At 43.2% G+C, this 17,856-nt stretch overlaps 1 protein-coding gene across 4 annotated transcripts in view; it reads right to left on the bottom strand.

The window, feature by feature from the left end:
• LOC124873539 (1-phosphatidylinositol 4,5-bisphosphate phosphodiesterase gamma-1-like) overlaps window positions 1-17,856 on the bottom strand; it is a 48,928-nt gene that overhangs the window by 4,617 nt on the left and 26,455 nt on the right. For 3 of the 4 annotated variants that reach the window (XM_047374249.1, XM_047374251.1, XM_047374250.1), the window contains 24 exons: window positions 17,658-17,692; window positions 17,254-17,326; window positions 17,087-17,182; window positions 16,887-17,005; window positions 14,099-14,184; window positions 13,842-13,962; window positions 13,552-13,720; window positions 13,222-13,341; window positions 11,592-11,699; window positions 11,249-11,433; window positions 10,891-11,091; window positions 7,167-7,286; window positions 6,855-7,038; window positions 5,946-6,023; window positions 4,221-4,324; window positions 4,039-4,135; window positions 3,884-3,950; window positions 2,548-2,714; window positions 1,220-1,316; window positions 904-1,128; window positions 673-818; window positions 450-564; window positions 201-362; window positions 28-116 (listed from right to left, as the gene is read on the bottom strand). In XM_047374249.1, coding sequence (XP_047230205.1) covers window positions 28-116; window positions 201-362; window positions 450-564; window positions 673-818; window positions 904-1,128; window positions 1,220-1,316; window positions 2,548-2,714; window positions 3,884-3,950; window positions 4,039-4,135; window positions 4,221-4,324; window positions 5,946-6,023; window positions 6,855-7,038; window positions 7,167-7,286; window positions 10,891-11,091; window positions 11,249-11,433; window positions 11,592-11,699; window positions 13,222-13,341; window positions 13,552-13,720; window positions 13,842-13,962; window positions 14,099-14,184; window positions 16,887-17,005; window positions 17,087-17,182; window positions 17,254-17,326; window positions 17,658-17,692 — 2,964 coding nt within the window. Of the gene's footprint in view, window positions 1-27; window positions 117-200; window positions 363-449; window positions 565-672; window positions 819-903; window positions 1,129-1,219; window positions 1,317-2,547; window positions 2,715-3,883; window positions 3,951-4,038; window positions 4,136-4,220; window positions 4,325-5,945; window positions 6,024-6,854; window positions 7,039-7,166; window positions 7,287-10,890; window positions 11,092-11,248; window positions 11,434-11,591; window positions 11,700-13,221; window positions 13,342-13,551; window positions 13,721-13,841; window positions 13,963-14,098; window positions 14,185-16,886; window positions 17,006-17,086; window positions 17,183-17,253; window positions 17,327-17,657; window positions 17,693-17,856 lie in introns of those variants that run through there. The other variant, XR_007039565.1, reaches the window with a different exon arrangement.

Genomic DNA, 17,856 nt, shown 5'->3' with positions numbered 1-17,856 from the left:
CATCACAGAGGGAGAACCACCACCTACCTTTGCATTGACGATCTCTATGTGAACCAGAAGTGAGGACAGCTCCAGCTCCTCGCTGTAGCTGTTCTTCAGAAGTATACTTCTGTAGCCTGGCCAACAGAAACGTTACATGAAGCTGGATGTTTGATAAAAAAGGTGTTTTTCTTTTGATGTGCTGAGGGGGAGCGGCTCACCTGTTCGCAGCAGACGGACTGGATACGTGGCTTGTGCCAAGAAGTTAGGATCACTGAACATGTCCTCTTCGTAAACGGTGAAGCGTAGGAAGGAGAAGGTGGGGTTGTGGATGTCGAACACAAACTGCTTCTGCATCCACACAGGATTCAGACCGTTATCAGCTGGGAGGGCCAAGAGGAGCAGATGGTTAAAGTGCATTCAGACCACCATGATAAAGTGCTTTAAATGCCATGCAGCAGCTGCCTCACCTACGACATCAGTCTTGCACTTGAAACCATCGTAGTCGGCTCCACAGATCTCCATCTCCACGAAAGGACAAACGATGCTGCGACCATTTTTTGGCAGATGGCGGGCTCCCACTACCTGATTAAAACAAAAGGTGGATTTTTGGACTTTTTAATGTTTTGTTTCTGCTTTTGAGCAAATATTTTCTTGAATTTCTCCATTATCAATCCCAATTGTCAGGCCGACCTGTAGTTGGATGGTGATTGGCTCAACATGCAGTGTGTCCTTGTCAAAAGGATCAAAAGTGTCGTCCCTCATGATGTCAGGTTGGGGAACGAAGCCGCTGCTCCCTCCGAGCATGAACAAGGCCTGGTTGAGCTGCATGGGTTTATCTGTAAACAAACATTTTAATGCACAAATTAGTTTCTGAGGGTCCTAATGTGATATTTGTTCCTGGGGCGTAGGAAAGCTACTGACCTGGGGTTTGGAAATTAAGAGCCACCAGCTGGGAGCCACAGAGCCACATGGGCAGCGGGTCGTAGTTGGACGAGTCCAGCCTCTGGCCTCTGGGATAAACTCTGGACAGCTGCCGACGGTTGTACTGTAGGAAGCGCTTCCCTCTGGCACGAGTCGCAAACTTCTCCGCTTTTGTCTCTGGGAAGGAAGACATGTCCCTGTAACAGGCACGCTCAGTCCCGATCTCTGCAAACGGCACATAACAAAGGAACTGAGACACGGAACAATTAAAAAACCGATCTTTAAAAAAAGTGAAGAAGTAATGTTTGATGCTCACTGTCTTCGTTGAAAGGTACTGGCCTGCAGTAAACCACGAGATCAGACAGCTCCACAGCGATCTTCTTCCTCCTCTCCATTTGTTTCTCCTCCTGCATCTGTTGCCATACAGGTCAACAATGCAGCAATCTCAAAATTGTATTAACATCATCTCATACCATGTACAAACAAATGTAGAAAAAAACATCTAATTGTGTAAAAAGGATATTAATTATACTCCCCAAGTCATTACTTTGTAAAATCACATCTTTTGGGTTATGTCTCTAACAACTTTGCATTTCTGGAGATTTTGACTGGGCCAGTCTAACACATGAACATGCTTTGATCCAAACACCAATGCAGCACTGGTTGAATAGGGTTCTGGCCCTGATGGAAGGTGAACTCTTGCCTCAGTCTCAAGTCTTTTACAGCCTGTAAGAGGTGTAGCTTCATCCATCTTCCCATCAAAACTGACCAGCTTCCCTTGTTCCTGCTAAAGAAAAGTGTTGCCATGGCATGATGCTGCCATCATCATTTTTAACTGTAGGAGGGATATGTCTAGGGTGATGTACAGGGGTAGTTTTACACCCCACATAGCATTGTACCTCTGACCAGAGCACTGTCACTCACAGGTGGGCCGTGCCTGGTACAAATTTGACTTTTTTTGGCTTTGTTTAATAATGGCTCTCTACCTGCCACTCATCTAAAAGGCAGTATTTGTGGAGTGCACAACTAATAGTTATTCTTTCAACAGATTCTCCAACCTAATCAGTGGATCTCTGCAGCTACTCAAAAGTTGCCATGGGGCTCTTGGCTGCTTCTCAGATTAATGCTCTTCATGGCCACCCTGTCTAATTTAGGTGGTCTTTGCTTCAAATCGTTCCCTTTTTTAGGTGATGGATTTCTACCCTAACCCTGGGTTAAACCTCTCCACCACCTTATCCCCTTGCTATGTTCCTTGGTCTTCATGATGCTGTTAGATTACCAATGTTCTCTAACAAACCTCTGAGGCCTTCAAAAAACTAGCTGCATTATACATTAGATATTGAAATGACTCACAAGTGGACTCCGTTTACTAGCTTCTGAAGGTAATTGGTTGTACTGATTGGTATTTGAGAGTTCAGAAAAGTTCAGATTTTGAACTGTAAAATCTTCATTGCGTTTCAAAAGAATAATGCTACTTTGTATTTGTCAGTTCTCTAAAATCCCAATGACATACATTATGACAAAATGCGTAAGACTTCAAGAGGTATTGACACTTTAGCAAGGCACCGATTGTTGCACAAAAACATCAGTATAAAGGGTGTTTGTATGGGGTTTTCTGTGTCTGCTGTGCAGCGTTGCACTGACCCGTGCATCAGCATTCTGTGCAGCTTCTCTGATTTTGCTGACCCAGGCGTTAAGATCTTCCAGACTGTCAGCTGCCACATCCAGACTCTGAACTGGATGAGAGCTCAAGTGCTGGGAGTGGATGGTAAACACGAAGGGCCGGGAGTTCTTCCCATCTTTATGCACGGCTGGAAGGTAGGACAGAAACCAGTGTAAGATGGAAGAACATAGTGCAAGTTGCATGTCAATAAATTATCTTTATAGTAAATCTGGGACCCAAAACATTGACATAAGCAAATCTTCTGTATTATCCTGCTAGAAAAGTAAATTGAAGAAGTGGGACATTTGCAATAGATGGTGGTATTTTATGTTTTTTTAATCTTTCCCTATAAAATAAAGAGGAACTTTGCCTAAATGGTTCCTTTGTTTAAAAGGAGCTGACCCGTCAGGTGATACATCATTTTTGGGAGGCAAAAATTTATTTTGTCAAGGCATCAGTCAGGATTGATGCCGAAAACAACACAACACAAAAACTGATGCAAGAGATAGCAGAAAAATATCCTGGTGCTCTTTTCCTCAGTTTGTTCAAAATGTTTTAACACAGTTGACCACACTGTGTTGATAAACAGACCAGAACATGTTGACCTTTGTGCATCAAGTCCAAGTTGGTTCTCATATTACTTGTCAGCGTGAACACGGAGTGTCCATCATGCCTGGTCTTTTTCCTCTTTACTTCCAGTATCCAAGGAAGTTCCTCAGGGCTCTGTATTAGAAACCCTGCTCATCACTCTGTAAGTGTAATATAAAAAAATGCTGCATTTCAATTGTATGTAGATGGAACTATTATCTATTGTTTATCTCCATCAGTAGCTCAAATATTTGAATTTTTGCAGCCTGTCATTGATGTTCTCCTTTTATGTTAAATGCTGGAAAGACTAAGTTCATGATTTTATCAAATGGCGAAGAGTTAAGATCAAAACTGCCCAAGGGGATAAAAAAACAAAGTGGTGACATCCTATAAATATTTATGCATCATTGTACATCTTGTTTTTCACTGCAGGTAAGGAAACACCTACTCGTTGAATGCACTTGACCTGCAGCTGAAGAGATTAGTCAGCTCTCAAGGTATTCTACAAATGTCTTCATAGCAGAACTAAATGCTTTTAAATATTCTGCCTTGGTATCATGGAATCACTGTCAAAAGGACTTAAAACTGCGGCTGGATAGACCGTATTGATCCACATAATACAGTACATTGTAAAAATACTTAATTGATCACTCATAGCTTATCGCCATATTTCTGTTGACCTGTCACACTTTGTTGACTAATGCATAATTCTGACAAAAATGTTCTCACCAATATGGCAGGTGGGTACATCGATAAAGCCCTTGAGGAAGTTACCCAGAGGACTGTTCTCTGTAGACTGAAGCAACAAAAAAGAGAGAAATTTATTTCCAACAGTTCCAACAGCCTGAAGATCTTCAAACAATCAGGTTCACATCCCGACTCACGGCTTCATCCAGCTCTCTGGTAGGAGAGCTGGGCACCTCCTCTACGTAATTTGCAGGGAACCACAGCTGCTTCTTTCCTCCGTAGTCACCTCTCCACCTGAATGCAGCGTTCAAACATGACATTGACTGACTTTTATATAAAAACAAGTAACCCAGAGAAAGCTGCGAAGGTGAGGACTCACCAGCCGCCCTCCTGCTTGTCCACGTTCAGTATGAGCGCTTGTTTGGGGAAACAAAGCTCATCTTCTCTCTGTGCTCTGTAGTCGTACAAAGCTTTGACAGTACACTAAAATGTGCAGGCAAAGAGATATTTTTGAAATTAGGCTTCAGAATATGCCTTTGGGAAATCCCATCTACATTGATATTGACCTACAGGGGTTGGACAATGAAACTGAAACACCTGTCATTTTAATGTGGGAGGTTTTATGGCTAAATTGGACCAGCCTGGTAGCCAGTCTTCATTGATTGCACATTGCACCAGTAAGAACAGAGTGTGAAGGTTCAATTAGCAGGGTAAGAGCACAGTTTTGCTCAAAATATTGAAATGCACACAACATTATGGGTGACATACCAGAGTTCAAAAGAGGACAAATTGTTGGTGCACGTCTTGCTGGCGCATCTGTGACCAAGACAACAAGTCTTTGTGATGTATCAAGAGCCATGGTATCCAGGGTAATGTCAGCATACCACCAAGAAGGACGAACCACATCCAACAGGATTAACTGTGGACGCAAGAGGAAGCTGTCTGAAAGGGATGTTCGGGTGCTAACCCTGATTGTATCCAAAAAACATAAAACCACGGCTGCCCAAATCACGGCAGAATTAAATGTGCACCTCAACTCTCCTGTTTCCACCAGAACTGTCCGTCTGGAGCTCCACAGGGTCAATATACACGGCTGGGCTGCTATAGCCAAACCTTTGGTCACTCACACCAATGCCAAACGTCGGTTTCAATGGTGAAAGGAGCACAAATCTTGGGCTGTGGACAATGTGAAACATGTATTGTTCTCTGATGACTCCACCTTTACTGTTTTCCCCACATCCGGGAGAGTTACGGTGTGGAGAAGCCCCAAAGAAGCGTACCACCCAGACTGTTGCATGCCCAGAGTGAAGCATGGGGGTGGATCAGTGATGGTTTGGGCTGCCATATCATGGCATTCCCTTGGCCCGATACTTGTGCTAGATGGACACGGTGCCGTGTATCAGGATGACAATGCACCAATACACACAGCAAGACTGGTGAAAGATTGGTTTGATGAACATGAAAGTGAAGTTGAACATCTCCCATGGCCTGCACAGTCACCAGATCTAAATACTATTGAGCCACTTTGGGGTGTTTTAGAGGAGCGAGTCAGGAAACGTTTTCCTCCACCAGTATCACGTAGTGACCTGGCCACTATCCTGCAAGAAGAATGGCTTAAAATCCCTCTGACCACTGTGCAGGACTTGTATATGTCATTCCCAAGACGAATTGACGCTGTATTGGCCACAAAAGGAGGCCCTACACCATACTAATAAATTATTGTGGTCTAAAACCAGGTGTTTCAGTTTCATTGTCCAACCCCTGTATATTTACCAGAAGCATCATTTCCTGGTCATAGAAACAGTATGCCTTAATTTTAGCTTTTGTACCTGATTAATTTACTAAAGAATCAAAAACTACTGTGTGTATTTCTTGGACTCAGTTACCAAGCCAGGTTGTCGGGGTTCTCTGTCCTGCATGTTTTACGTGTTTTCCTACTGCCACACACTTGATCTGAATAAATAGGTAATTCACAGCTTTCTGCAGAACATCATGTGATGCTGGGTAGGTAATGTCATTATTTTAATCGGGTGTGGTGGAGCAGGAAAACACCTAAACATGCAGGACAGAAGGTTCAAAAGGGTCAATGTAGAGGACCACTCACCCGCGCTGTAGGCATCTTGTTGGCCTCCACGTAAAAGTGAGGAGTTCTGACCTCATACAGTGCTCCATAGTCAAGCTCCTGAGAAGACAAACAGAGAAACACATTTTAACATATCCTCTAAACATGAGAGACTCTGACCTAACATTATAATAGTGTTAATGTGATCTTTAAATTAATGTTCAAGTTTGGTACTTATATAGTTTTTCTCTGTACATAAGCAGACTCTACTTTGGTTCAGAAAAAGGACTGGTGCAAAGAAAGCAAAAAGAGATCCATTACTAAACCGGTTTTAGCAATAGAACCGGTTTGGTAGAAAAAAACTCAACACTGTGCCTGTTTTGAGGCAGCATTCTAAAGGAAATGAACAAAACATTGTTTTTTTGTTGAAAGAAATCACGATTGTACCTCTTCACTTCTGCATCATAACAAAAATTAAATATTACTTGTAGATTACCACAGCCAAGCTAAAATGTCTTGGTAAAAATCAACACATATCTCCAGGGTTTTACTGCATGTGCATTTGAGAAACATCTACTGGAAAATTTAAATGTGGACCATGTTACTAAATGACCTGGTAAAAGGAAAAGGTGGAGGGACAACAGGAGTGGACTGAGGACTCATCCTTGGGGCATACCATAACTTAATAATTAATAACTACAAATTGTATTTTTAAAACAAGTTTAAGTATTAAAAATCAATTGCTAGACAGCATTTCTAAACTAAGGCACCAAATAATGCAACAGAAATGTGTGGTTGACTTAAAATGTTTGCCTAAACATTCTTAGCAATGAAAAATAAAGTTGTAGTAATATAAAATGGGTCATAAATATAAAAAAAAAAAAAATGCCAAAATTATATTGATGATAATTGAATGGTTTTCTTTTTAGCTTAGACTTATGTCTCACTCACCATGGTGCCCATCCGGTCCAGAGTGTCTTCGTTTATGGGGTAGCGGAGCTTCATCTTACGGTACAGTGGATGCTTCTCATAATAACTGACTAGATCCACCAAACTCTCAAACTCTGCAGAACCCCCCAACATGAAGAGCCGACCTTCCTGCTGGATGCGGCAGTGTTTGATCTTACCCTCCGCCCTGCAAGCCAGTAGACATTTATTTATTAAAACCTTTAACATAATAAATCAGCAGGTTTTCATTTGGAAAACTGCCTGTAAAACTATGCAGTTCAAATTGTCAGCTTCAACTTTATGTTGATCATTTACCTAAAGGAGATGGCATAGGAGTTGTGTTCACTGCGTTTTCGCACCAAGAAAGCTCCATCTCGTGGAACACGCATCAACATGTGTTCAGCTTGAACACGGGACAGATTGGAGTGGTACCACCTGGACATCAAGATACATCCCCATCATACAAAATAGCCTTGCTTATTACTTATGTGACATATAACTTATAATATCATGAAAAAAATTAAGAATAGAGTGCTTTTTTGTATATTGATCTGTATGTACAATAAAAGCACTGCAACATTATATGATATAAACACCTTGTTTGTGGTTTAAGGCTTCTTTTCCCTTTGTTTTATGGCATCACTACAAAAACATATTTCCATAACACGTGCATATCAGCTACTTTTCCATTTTTTAGACCCAACAGCCAACCAGTCAAAGCTTTTCAGCAGTGATGGATAAAAGAGACAAAAGCAAAAACATAATGTGTCTTCAAAAAATTATGAACTTGTAAATGCATATACAAGAGACTCTAACATTCATGGCTCAGTTGAGGGTGTGATTTTCTTTTCTTTTCAAGCTATTTCTACTTGTCTACCATTTTGTCACTTTTAAAGAGCTAATGTTTATTCATATAATAATTACAAATACCATATATAGTTATGCTTATTTTCTACAAATAGGAGAAGCACTCTGTCAAATGTAGGCGGACTCAAATGTTTGACTCCACCTCAAACCTGAATGTGCCGTCTGCTGGCAGGTGTTACATATCACATTATTAAACTTTATTGCTGCTTAGGTTAGTTAATAATTAATCATTTTAGTGAACAAATAAAATAAGAAAATGATTTGGGCAAAAAACCCCAGAAACAGTTCATTTATTTTATATACTGTTTCAACAAATAGATCTCCTACAGTGTACAATAGGGAGACGATCATGTATCATCCTTGTTTGACATCATGGAAAAACAAAATAAATCAGACAAATACTAGGAAGAGAACCTTTGACCTCCATAAGTCTGGTTCATTCTTGGGTACAGATGACTGAAGGTGCAACATTCATCTTGTTTAAACCATTAAATCCAAGTATAAACAGCATGGGAATGTCCACCCACCATGCCATACAAGTATAAGACAGGTTCTGCATCCAAGACAACATGTGCATTACAACCACATAAAGCTGTATGAAGATGCAAACTGAAGCTGGTAAGCAACTGTGATTATCCACAGTGAAACAGACATGGGCTGAAAGACCACTTAGCAATGAAGACATCATTACTCCCATAGCAACATAGTAAGACAGATCAAAATTTGCAGGAAGGACTGGTGCACTTCACAAGATAGAGGTCCTTCTCAAAATATTAGCATATTGTAATAAAGTTCATTATTTTCCATAATGTCATGATGAAAATTTAACATTCATATATTTTAGATTCATTGCAGACTAACTGAAATATTTCAGGTCTTTTATTGTCTTAATACGGATGATTTTGGCATACAGCTCATGAAAACACAAAATTCCTATCTCACAAAATTAGCATATCATTAAAAGGGTCTCTAAACGATCTATGAACCTAATCATCTGAATCAACGAGTTAACTCTAAACACCTGCAAAAGATTCCTGAGGCCTTTAAAACTCCCAATAAACAGTAAAAGAAAAGTGTTTTTAATACAAAAAACGTCAACCTTCAAATAATCATGTACAGTTATGCACTCAATACTTGGTCGGGAATCCTTTGGCAGAAATGACTGCTTCAATGCGGCGTGGCATGGAGGCAATCAGCCTGTGGCACTGCTGAGGTCTTATGGAGGCCCAGGATGCTTCGATAGCGGCCTTTAGCTCATCCAGAGTGTTGGGTCTTGAGTCTCTCAACGTTCTCTTCACAATATCCCACAGATTCTCTATGGGGTTCAGGTCAGGAGAGTTGGCAGGCCAATTGAGCACAGTGATACCATGGTCAGTAAACCATTTACCAGTGGTTTTGGCACTGTGAGCAGGTGCCAGGTCGTGCTGAAAAATGAAATCTTCATCTCCATAAAGCTTTTCAGCAGATGGAAGCATGAAGTGCTCCAAAATCTCCTGATAGCTAGCTGCATTGACCCTGCCCTTGATAAAACACAGTGGACCAACACCAGCAGCTGACACGGCACCCCAGACCATCACTGACTGTGGGTACTTGACACTGGACTTCTGGCATTTTGGCATTTCCTTCTCCCCAGTCTTCCTCCAGACTCTGGCACCTTGATTTCCGAATGACATGCAGAATTTGCTTTCATCCGAAAAAAGTACTTTGGACCACTGAGCAACAGTCCAGTGCTGCTTCTCTGTAGCCCAGGTCAGGCGCTTCTGCCGCTGTTTCTGGTTCAAAAGTGGCTTGACCTGGGGAATGCGGCACCTGTAGCCCATTTCCTGCACACGCCTGTGCACGGTGGCTCTGGATGTTTCTACTCCAGACTCAGTCCACTGCTTCCGCAGGTCCCCCAAGGTCTGGAATCGGCCCTTCTCCACAATCTTCCTCAGGGTCCGGTCACCTCTTCTCGTTGTGCAGCGTTTTCTGCCACACTTTTTCCTTCCCACAGACTTCCCACTGAGGTGCCTTGATACAGCATTCTGGGAACAGCCTATTTGTTCAGAAATTTCTTTCTGTGTCTTACCCTCTTTCTTGAGGGTGTCAATAGTGGCCTTCTGGACAGCAGTCAGGTCGGCAGTCTTACCCATGATTGGGGTTTTGAGTGATGAACCAGGCTGGGAGTTTTAAAGGCCTCAGGAATCTTTTGCAGGTGTTTAGAGTTAACTCGTTGATTCAGATGATTAGGTTCATAGCTCGTTTAGAGACCCTTTTAATGATATGCTAATTTTGTGAGATAGGAATTTTGGGTTTTCATGAGCTGTATGCCAAAATCATCCGTATTAAGACAATAAAATACCTGAAATATTTCAGTTAGTGTGCAATGAATCTAAAATATATGAATGTTAAATTTTCATCATGACATTATGGAAAATAATGAACTTTATCACAATATGCTAATATTTTGAGAAGGACCTGTAGATGGCATCATGAAGAAAGAACATTATGAGGAAATATTAAAGCAACATCAAAAGAAAAGATGTTAAACGTTGGGCACAAATATGTCTTTTAAATGGACAATGACCCTAAGCATTGCTCCAGATTAGTTACAAAGTGGATTAAGGACAATCATATCAGTGTTTTGGAGTGGCCATAACAAAACCTTCATCTTAGTTCAATATAGAAAATCTGGTGACAAAGTTGAAAAGTAGTGTGTTCGAAAGGTGGCCTACAATCCTAACTCGGTTACACCAGCTCTGTCACCAGAAATTGGGCAAAACACAGTCAAACTATCGTGAGAGGCTTCTAGAAGGACATCAGATAAAACATTTTGGTGTGAGTCATGGGTCCGATCACACATGGAGTCAAGGGTGCGGTCAAATGTTTGACTCTAAGCACATCTAGCCCTGCCCTCCCTAAACCCTGAAAACAACAGGCAGGGACCATAGAATAAACAAATTATTGTTTTAACTGAGTTAAACAACATTTTTACAGCAAGAATTCTAAGCATTTGTAGCTAAAACTTTTAAGATTTAAATGTGGAAGTAATAAAAAACATGCTTACAAAAGTATGCTCTCAGCAATTCTCAACATCAAATTTAACTTAGCAAGAGAATTTTAAGGATGTGGTAACTAGAAAAATACAAATACTTTCTCCGTTAGTGAAGTTTTCCAGGTCTGAGTCACTCACTCTCTGCTCTCATGTGCGTTGGGTTGGGGCACAGGGTTTCCCAGCCTCATTTCAAACTCGTTGCAGCGCAGCGGCGTTTCCCTGTAGTGGCAGATGAGACGGTAGAGGCTGTCAAACACAAGGTTGTCTGTCAGGTAGAAACGGGTAAAGCCAGACTCCTGACGTGAGTGGATCCTGCAGTGCTGCACCCGACCAGAACGCCTGGAGAAGAAAGAGAAAGATTTCCAATTTTTCCAATATTTGTTTGGAGGGAAGATGAAAATTTGCTAACTGGTCATTTTTATTTAACATGCATCAATAGACTACTTCAGTTCCCCTAGTTCCCTTTGGATCAAATTAAAAGTGAAATCCCACTAACCAGAAGGAAAGGGTGTAGTCTCCGACAAACGTCTCACTCTCTCGCACCAGGAAGGTGCCGTCTTTACCCCCTCCTTCACAGTACTCCTGGAGCAGCTTCTCCGCCACCTGCCGACCGTCGCGACCTCCTCCCAGCTTCCCATGGAACCAGCGCTCTGCACAGTGCTGCTTGTTGTTGTTGCACTCCTGACAGATCACAGAAGGGGAAAACAAAGGATGAAGATTTAAAATGAAAGCTATGAAACAAACAACATAAATGATTTTTTAGTCCGTTAGTAAGTGATCCTTGAACAGAGTTGGATGTGACATGACCTGTAACCACCAAGACTGAATTATCTCCTTACCTCCTTTGCTTCATCGTCCTCCTCTTCATCAGCCGTCTGGTAGTGAGACGTCTCTTCTGAGTAGTAAATCTTATTGCTGGTCAAGACGAAATAATGCGGTGTCCAGGTCTTAAAATCACAAAAACACATTTCAGGATCAGTGATATAGTGGTCTTATAGAATGACTGCAGAAAGAAAATAAGCAAACAGATAACAGACAAACCTGATTAGCTTGATCATGTCGTGGTGCGACATTTTGGACCTTGTTGTGGTTTTGTGTTTTGACTTTAGTTTGGTTTTTGTAGTCATGGTTATTTGTTTATTTCCTTCTACTGCCTCCCAGTGTTTGTTGTTTTCTCTCCCCTCGCTCTTAGTTCCTTTTGTGGTTGCTTTTCTATTTCTTGTTATGGTTTTCTTATTATTATTATTATTATTATTATTATTATTATTATTATTATAGTTCTTTGTCTCCCTGGATTCTTTAGTCTAGTTTCTAATTTAGTATCTCCATGTTTATTTATGTTAGGTATTTGTTCTCTTTCTTGGTTTAGTTCCTCGGTTTTGTTTCTATAGTTCCAGCCTCCCTTTTTAGGTTAGCTTTAGTTATTGTTTACTTTTGGTTTGCACATTTTCTGGTTCTCTGTTTCCTTTTCTGTTACTTCAGTCAATGTTTGTTTAGGTTTTGTTTATTCTATGGTCAGGGATTCTTTATGGGTTCTTTGTTAATTATTAGGTTGTAGTGTTCCTCTATTTTCTCTAGTTCTCTGTTTACTTTCGTTAATGTCTATTTTTGGCTCAATTCAATTCAGTTTATTTATATAGCGCCAATTCACAACACATGTCGTCTCAAGGTATTTCACAAAAGTCAGGTACATACATTCCATGGTTATGTCTTAGTCCAGCTCCTCTCATGTCCCCTTTGTTTTCTAGTTAGGTCTCCTTAGCAACTATCCATATTCCCTCAGTTCTCTCAAGCCTGGTTCACACCTGTTTTCCATCCTCCTCTGATTTCCTACCTCTGGTCCTCATTGGTTCATACCTCACTCCCCTCTGCTTATAAGCTCTCTGGTTCTGTTTGTTCTCCGCTGGTTCCTTACGTTCACCACCCCGTTCACTACCCCGTTCACTACCCTCGCCTAAGTACGGTGTCTACCATGTTCCTGCAGAGTAAACTTTGTAAGTTTTTGGATTTTCGTCTTGTGTTTGTACCTGCAGTGTTTTTGCTACGTTTTGGATTATTCTTTGAATAAAGAAGAAGACTCCTTTAAACATGCAGCTGCCTACCTCTTGTCTGCGCTTTGGTCAATCTAAACCTCAGAATGCGACAGATCGAGCTTTTGCCGTCTACTTCTTCACAACTACTTGCTTGAATGTTTTTTTTTCTTAGCCTATGTAAGTTGAGGATCAACAAAACAAACATAGAAATAAATGAGAAAATAACAAAATTAATAAAACTAGCCTACTTTGGAAATGCATTTTATGTTCCGTCGTTTGTTTTAATTTTTTTAATGTATTCACATTTTACATTTTTGTATTTCCAAAGTTATTTATTTTTTGTATATTTTCTCACATTTATTTCACACAGAAATCATTTTTGTGATATTTCTATTGTGGCACCTTGAATAAAAACACAGAAGGCAGAGACACTCACGTGGTCAATGGGGTCCTCAAGGTAAAGGATGCCGTTCTTTAGGGAGTTGCTGATGTCGTTTTCAGAGTAGCTAGCTGAGGTCACCTCTTCATACAGGGTTCCTTCCACCAGCTTTTTGTGCTGCAATGAAACAGTTAAACATGAGATACAATAAGCAACACTTCTTATTCAGAAGCAGTACAAACTTAATGGGCTCCTTACAGCACTACCGGATATTTGTTTACACCCAACTTTTTGTCAGATCTTCAACATTTATGCTTTTTTTTTTTCTCAGTTTTTTTTATTATGTTAGCGGAAATCTTTGGTGTCAAACAGACGTCAGGATGTCACCTTGATGAGGATCTTCCTGCGGAGCTGGAAGGGTGAAGGAAGCTCGTCTGTGTTATTGTCGACTGGCTTGGTGAGCAACAGCTCCCCAAACACCTTCTTGAAGTGTGTGGCCATGTTCCTCTGTTGGACCACGCTGCAGTGGTCCTCAATGGATAAGATGACAGGATACCTACACAGGTTTAATGGCAGGAAGGTGAACTCAATGTTGGAGGGGGTCTGGGTTTAAAAATGTTTTTTCACCCATTTTTTGTAGGCAATTGTAAAGGCTGGTGAAGGTGAGTTGAACTCACTCAGATGTGACAAAGGCGTGTTCTTTAATGGTGTGCAGCACATCAAGGAATTTGATCTTGGAGGTTAAAGTGTGGCCATGGTAGATTATTGGCAGATCATCGGGTCCATCCCAGCAGTCCACTGAGAGCACAAAACAGTGATTCAACCTCTAACCTCCTTCTAACCCAAACTCTCAATCTAAAACTCTTAAGAATCCAAGTTATCCAATCCATCCCCCCTCCAACAACTACTAATAACTTCAAAAAGTCTTTCTTACGTTCAATGCAGCGGCATCCCATCCTAAGACAACGAGCGTAGGCTTCTAGAGATGACTCACTGGAAAACTGGTCACCTGTCAAGTACCTAAAAAGACAGTGTAAAACAAATGCATACAAATGTTCATTGAGATAGAGAGTTTAAAGAAATTACGGTATAAAGGCCCCCTCAAGAAAAGCAGCTTGTTCGCAATGCTAACTGGTACTTTTGGATTAATGCATGTAATAAGTTTCCTGAGAAATAATTTCCTTATTATCGTGAAATATTGAACTTTATACTGTCCATTCATTGCATTTGAAACATGTTTAGTCAAACTCGGTGAGACATAGTCCCTCCAGCGTGTCCTGGGCCGTCCCCTGGGCCTCCTCCCGGTGGGACGTGCCTGGAACACCTCCTGAGAAAGGCGTCCAGGAGGCACCCGATATAGATGTCCAAGCCACCTCAACTGGCTCCTCTCGATGTGGAGGAGCAGCGGCTCTACTCCGAGCCCCTCCCAGATAGCAGAGCTCCTCACCCTATCTCTAAGGGAGTGCCTGGCCACCCTACGGAGGAAGCTCATTTCAGCCGCTTGTATCCGGGATCTCGTTCTTTCGGTCATGACCCAGGACCATGTCATCGGCATAAAGAAGAGACAAAATCCACTGGTCCCCAAACAAGACCCCCTCTGGCCCTTGGCTGCGTCTAGAAATCCTGTCCATAATGAACAGGACCGGTGACAAAGGGCAGCTCTGCCGGAGTCCAACATGCACCGGGAACAGGTCCGGCAATGCGGACCAAACTCCTGCTCCGCTTGTACAGAGACCGGATGGCCCCTAATAAAGGGCCCCCGATTCCATACTCCTGGAGCACCCCCCACAGGGCACCACGTGGGACACAGTCGAGTGAATTCTCCAGGTCTACAAAACACATGTGGACCGGTTGGGCAACCTCCCATGAACCCTCGAGTACCCTGTAGAGGGTGTAGAGCTGGTCCAGTGTTCCACGGCCATGACGAAAACCACACTGCTCCACCTGAAGCTGAGGTTCGACTATCGGTCGGACTCTCCTCTCCAATACCCTGGCGTAGGCCTTACCAGGGAGGCTGAGGAGCGTGATCTCTCTGTAGTTGGAACACACCCTCCGGTCCCTCTTCTCATAAAGGGGGACCACCACCCCAGTCTGCCAGTCCAGAGGCACTGTCCCCGTCCGCCACGCAATGTTGAAGAGGCGTGTCAACCATGACAGCCCCACAACATCCAGAGACTTGAGGTACTCAGGGCGGATCTCACCCACCCCTGAAGCCTTGCCACCGCGGAGCTTTTTAACCACCTCGGTGACTTCAGCCTGGGTGATGAAAGAGTCTAACCTCGAGTCCCAGCCTCTGTTTCCACCAGGGAATGCATGATGGCAGGATTGAGGAGATCCTCGAAGTACTCCTTCCACTGCCCAATAATGTCCCCAGTCGTGGTCAGCAGCCTCCCACCCCCACTGTAAAAGTGTTGGCGAAGCACTGCTTCCCCCTCCTGAGGTGCCGGACGGTTTGCCAGAATCGCTTTGAGGCCAACCGGTAGTCCTTCTCCATGGCCTCACCGAAATCCTCCCAGGCCCGAGTTTTTGCCTCTGCCACAGCACGCTTGGCCTCACGGTCCCGCATCAGGAGTCCCACAAGCCAACCACAGCCGATAGGACTCCTTCTTCAGCTTGACAGCGTCACTTAGTGCCGGTGTCCACCACCAGGTTCGGGGATTGACGCCGCGACAGGCACCGCAGACCTTACGGCCGCAGCTACGGGCAGCAGCATCGACAATATATGCAGAGAACATGGTCCACTCGGACTCTATGTCTCCAACATCTCCCAGAATCTGGTCAAAGCTCTCCCGGAGGTTGGAGTTGAATACATCCCTGGCCGAGGGCTCTGCCAGACGTTCCCAGCAGACCCTCACTATGCGCTTGGGCCTGCTAAGTCTGTCCGGCTTTCTCCACTTCCAGCGGATCCAACTCACCACCAGGTGGTGATCAGTGGACAGCTCAGCCCCTCTCTTCACCCGAGTGTCCAAAACATGCGGCCGAAGATCTGACGATACGACAACAAAGTCGATCATCGACCGACCTCCTGCCTAGACTGTCCTGGTGCCAAGGGCACTGATGGACACCTGTATGCTTGAACATGATGTTCAAGTATAAGGGTGTTATGGACAATCCATGACTAGCACAGAAGTCTAATAACAAAGCACCACACGGATTCAGATTGGGGAGGCCATTCCTCGCGATCACGCCTCTCCAGGTGTCACTGTCGTTTCCCACGTGGGCTTTGAAGTCCCCCAGCAGAATAATGGAGTCCCCGGGAAGGGCACTATCCAGGACCAAAGGCCGGGTACTACCGCCCGTCCCATAGGCCGAAACGACAGTCAGAGACCTGTCCCCAACCCGAAGGCCGCAGGGATGCGACCCTCTCATCCACTGGAGTAAACCCTAACACGACACGGCTGAGCTGGGGGGCAACAAGCAAACCCACCCCAGCCCACAGCCTCTCCCCGTGGGCCACTCAAGAGTAGAAGAGAGTCCAGCACCTCTCAAGGAGATGGGTTCCAGAGCCCACGCTGTGCGTGGAGGTGAGCCTGACTATTTCTAGTCTATATCTCTCGACCTCCCGCACAAGCTCAGGCTCCTTCCCTCCAGTGAGGTGACATTCCACGTCGTTGCATGGAAATTTGCCCTAAAAATATGAACTCTTACTCATTCTCTTTTGCTCTTCACACATTTGCATATATATTGTCTCAAAGTTGAGATATTGGGTATAGGTATCTTACGTATTGTGCGAAGAGGAGATCCAGTACTGTGACAGCGGTCTTTTCATGTCATCAGGGACAACAGGTGAAAGTCGAGGGTCGGACACAGAGTTTTCTTTTGAGAACAGGTAGGTCAGGAACTAAGAAAACATAAATAAATGTACAGTAAGATGGAAAAGTTCTTCAAATATTTCTTTTTGTGCCTTTCAGAGGTGTCTCACCTCATCCAGCTGCAGCACTGGTTCAAGCTGAGGTCCTCCCCTCATGTAGCTCGTGAGAAACTCCCTGACTCGACTCAGATCCGACGCCCAGGACTCCTGAAACAGAAAAGTGAGATCAAAGCAGGTTTCATGGATCATTTTTAGTGTTGTGCTGACAGGCGCTGTACCTTCTGGTCCATCTGTAAAAACTTCTGGAAGTCGTAGAGAGATATCTGACAAAGCTCTGGTCGGTCAACATTTCTGAGAATACAAGTTTAAGAGGTTTAATCACAGAGGAGTGAATGCTGAACAAAAGTACATTTTAGGTTTCAGAGAAAGGAGATGTGATACATCAACAGACTTTTAGCTTTAATTAGGCCAAATTGTACCACTTTTTAGGCAATGCCTCCTAGCATTAGGAAAATGTTTGTCGTTCATCAAGCAAAGAAAGAAACATTTTAGTACCTTTAAGACAGCACAAGCACATGGAGAATACAAGACTGCTATAATAAAAACTGAAAGGATCAGTAGACTGATAACATTGTGGTGTGAAGGAAGAAGAGGAGACGGAGGTGAAGGTGGAGGGACTCACCGCAGGGGAAAGGAGAGCTCCAGCTGCTCAATAATCTGAGGAAGTAGAGGGGAGGACCCAAGTGATGGACAGGTGGGAGGGGGTCAGGTGAAGCATAAACAGCAGAAGACAACGTGAGTGTGGTGTGTTGCGAGTGTAGAGGTGGGGACTATCAAAGTACTTGTGTAAAACTTACTAAAGAAGGATTATAAATATTTTA

Source organism: Girardinichthys multiradiatus, chromosome 9 (genome assembly GCF_021462225.1).
Source record: "Girardinichthys multiradiatus isolate DD_20200921_A chromosome 9, DD_fGirMul_XY1, whole genome shotgun sequence".
Taxonomy (NCBI): domain Eukaryota; kingdom Metazoa; phylum Chordata; class Actinopteri; order Cyprinodontiformes; family Goodeidae; genus Girardinichthys; species Girardinichthys multiradiatus.
The sequence above is the reverse complement of the archived record's forward strand: the minus strand, read 5'-3'. Positions and strand labels throughout refer to the sequence as shown.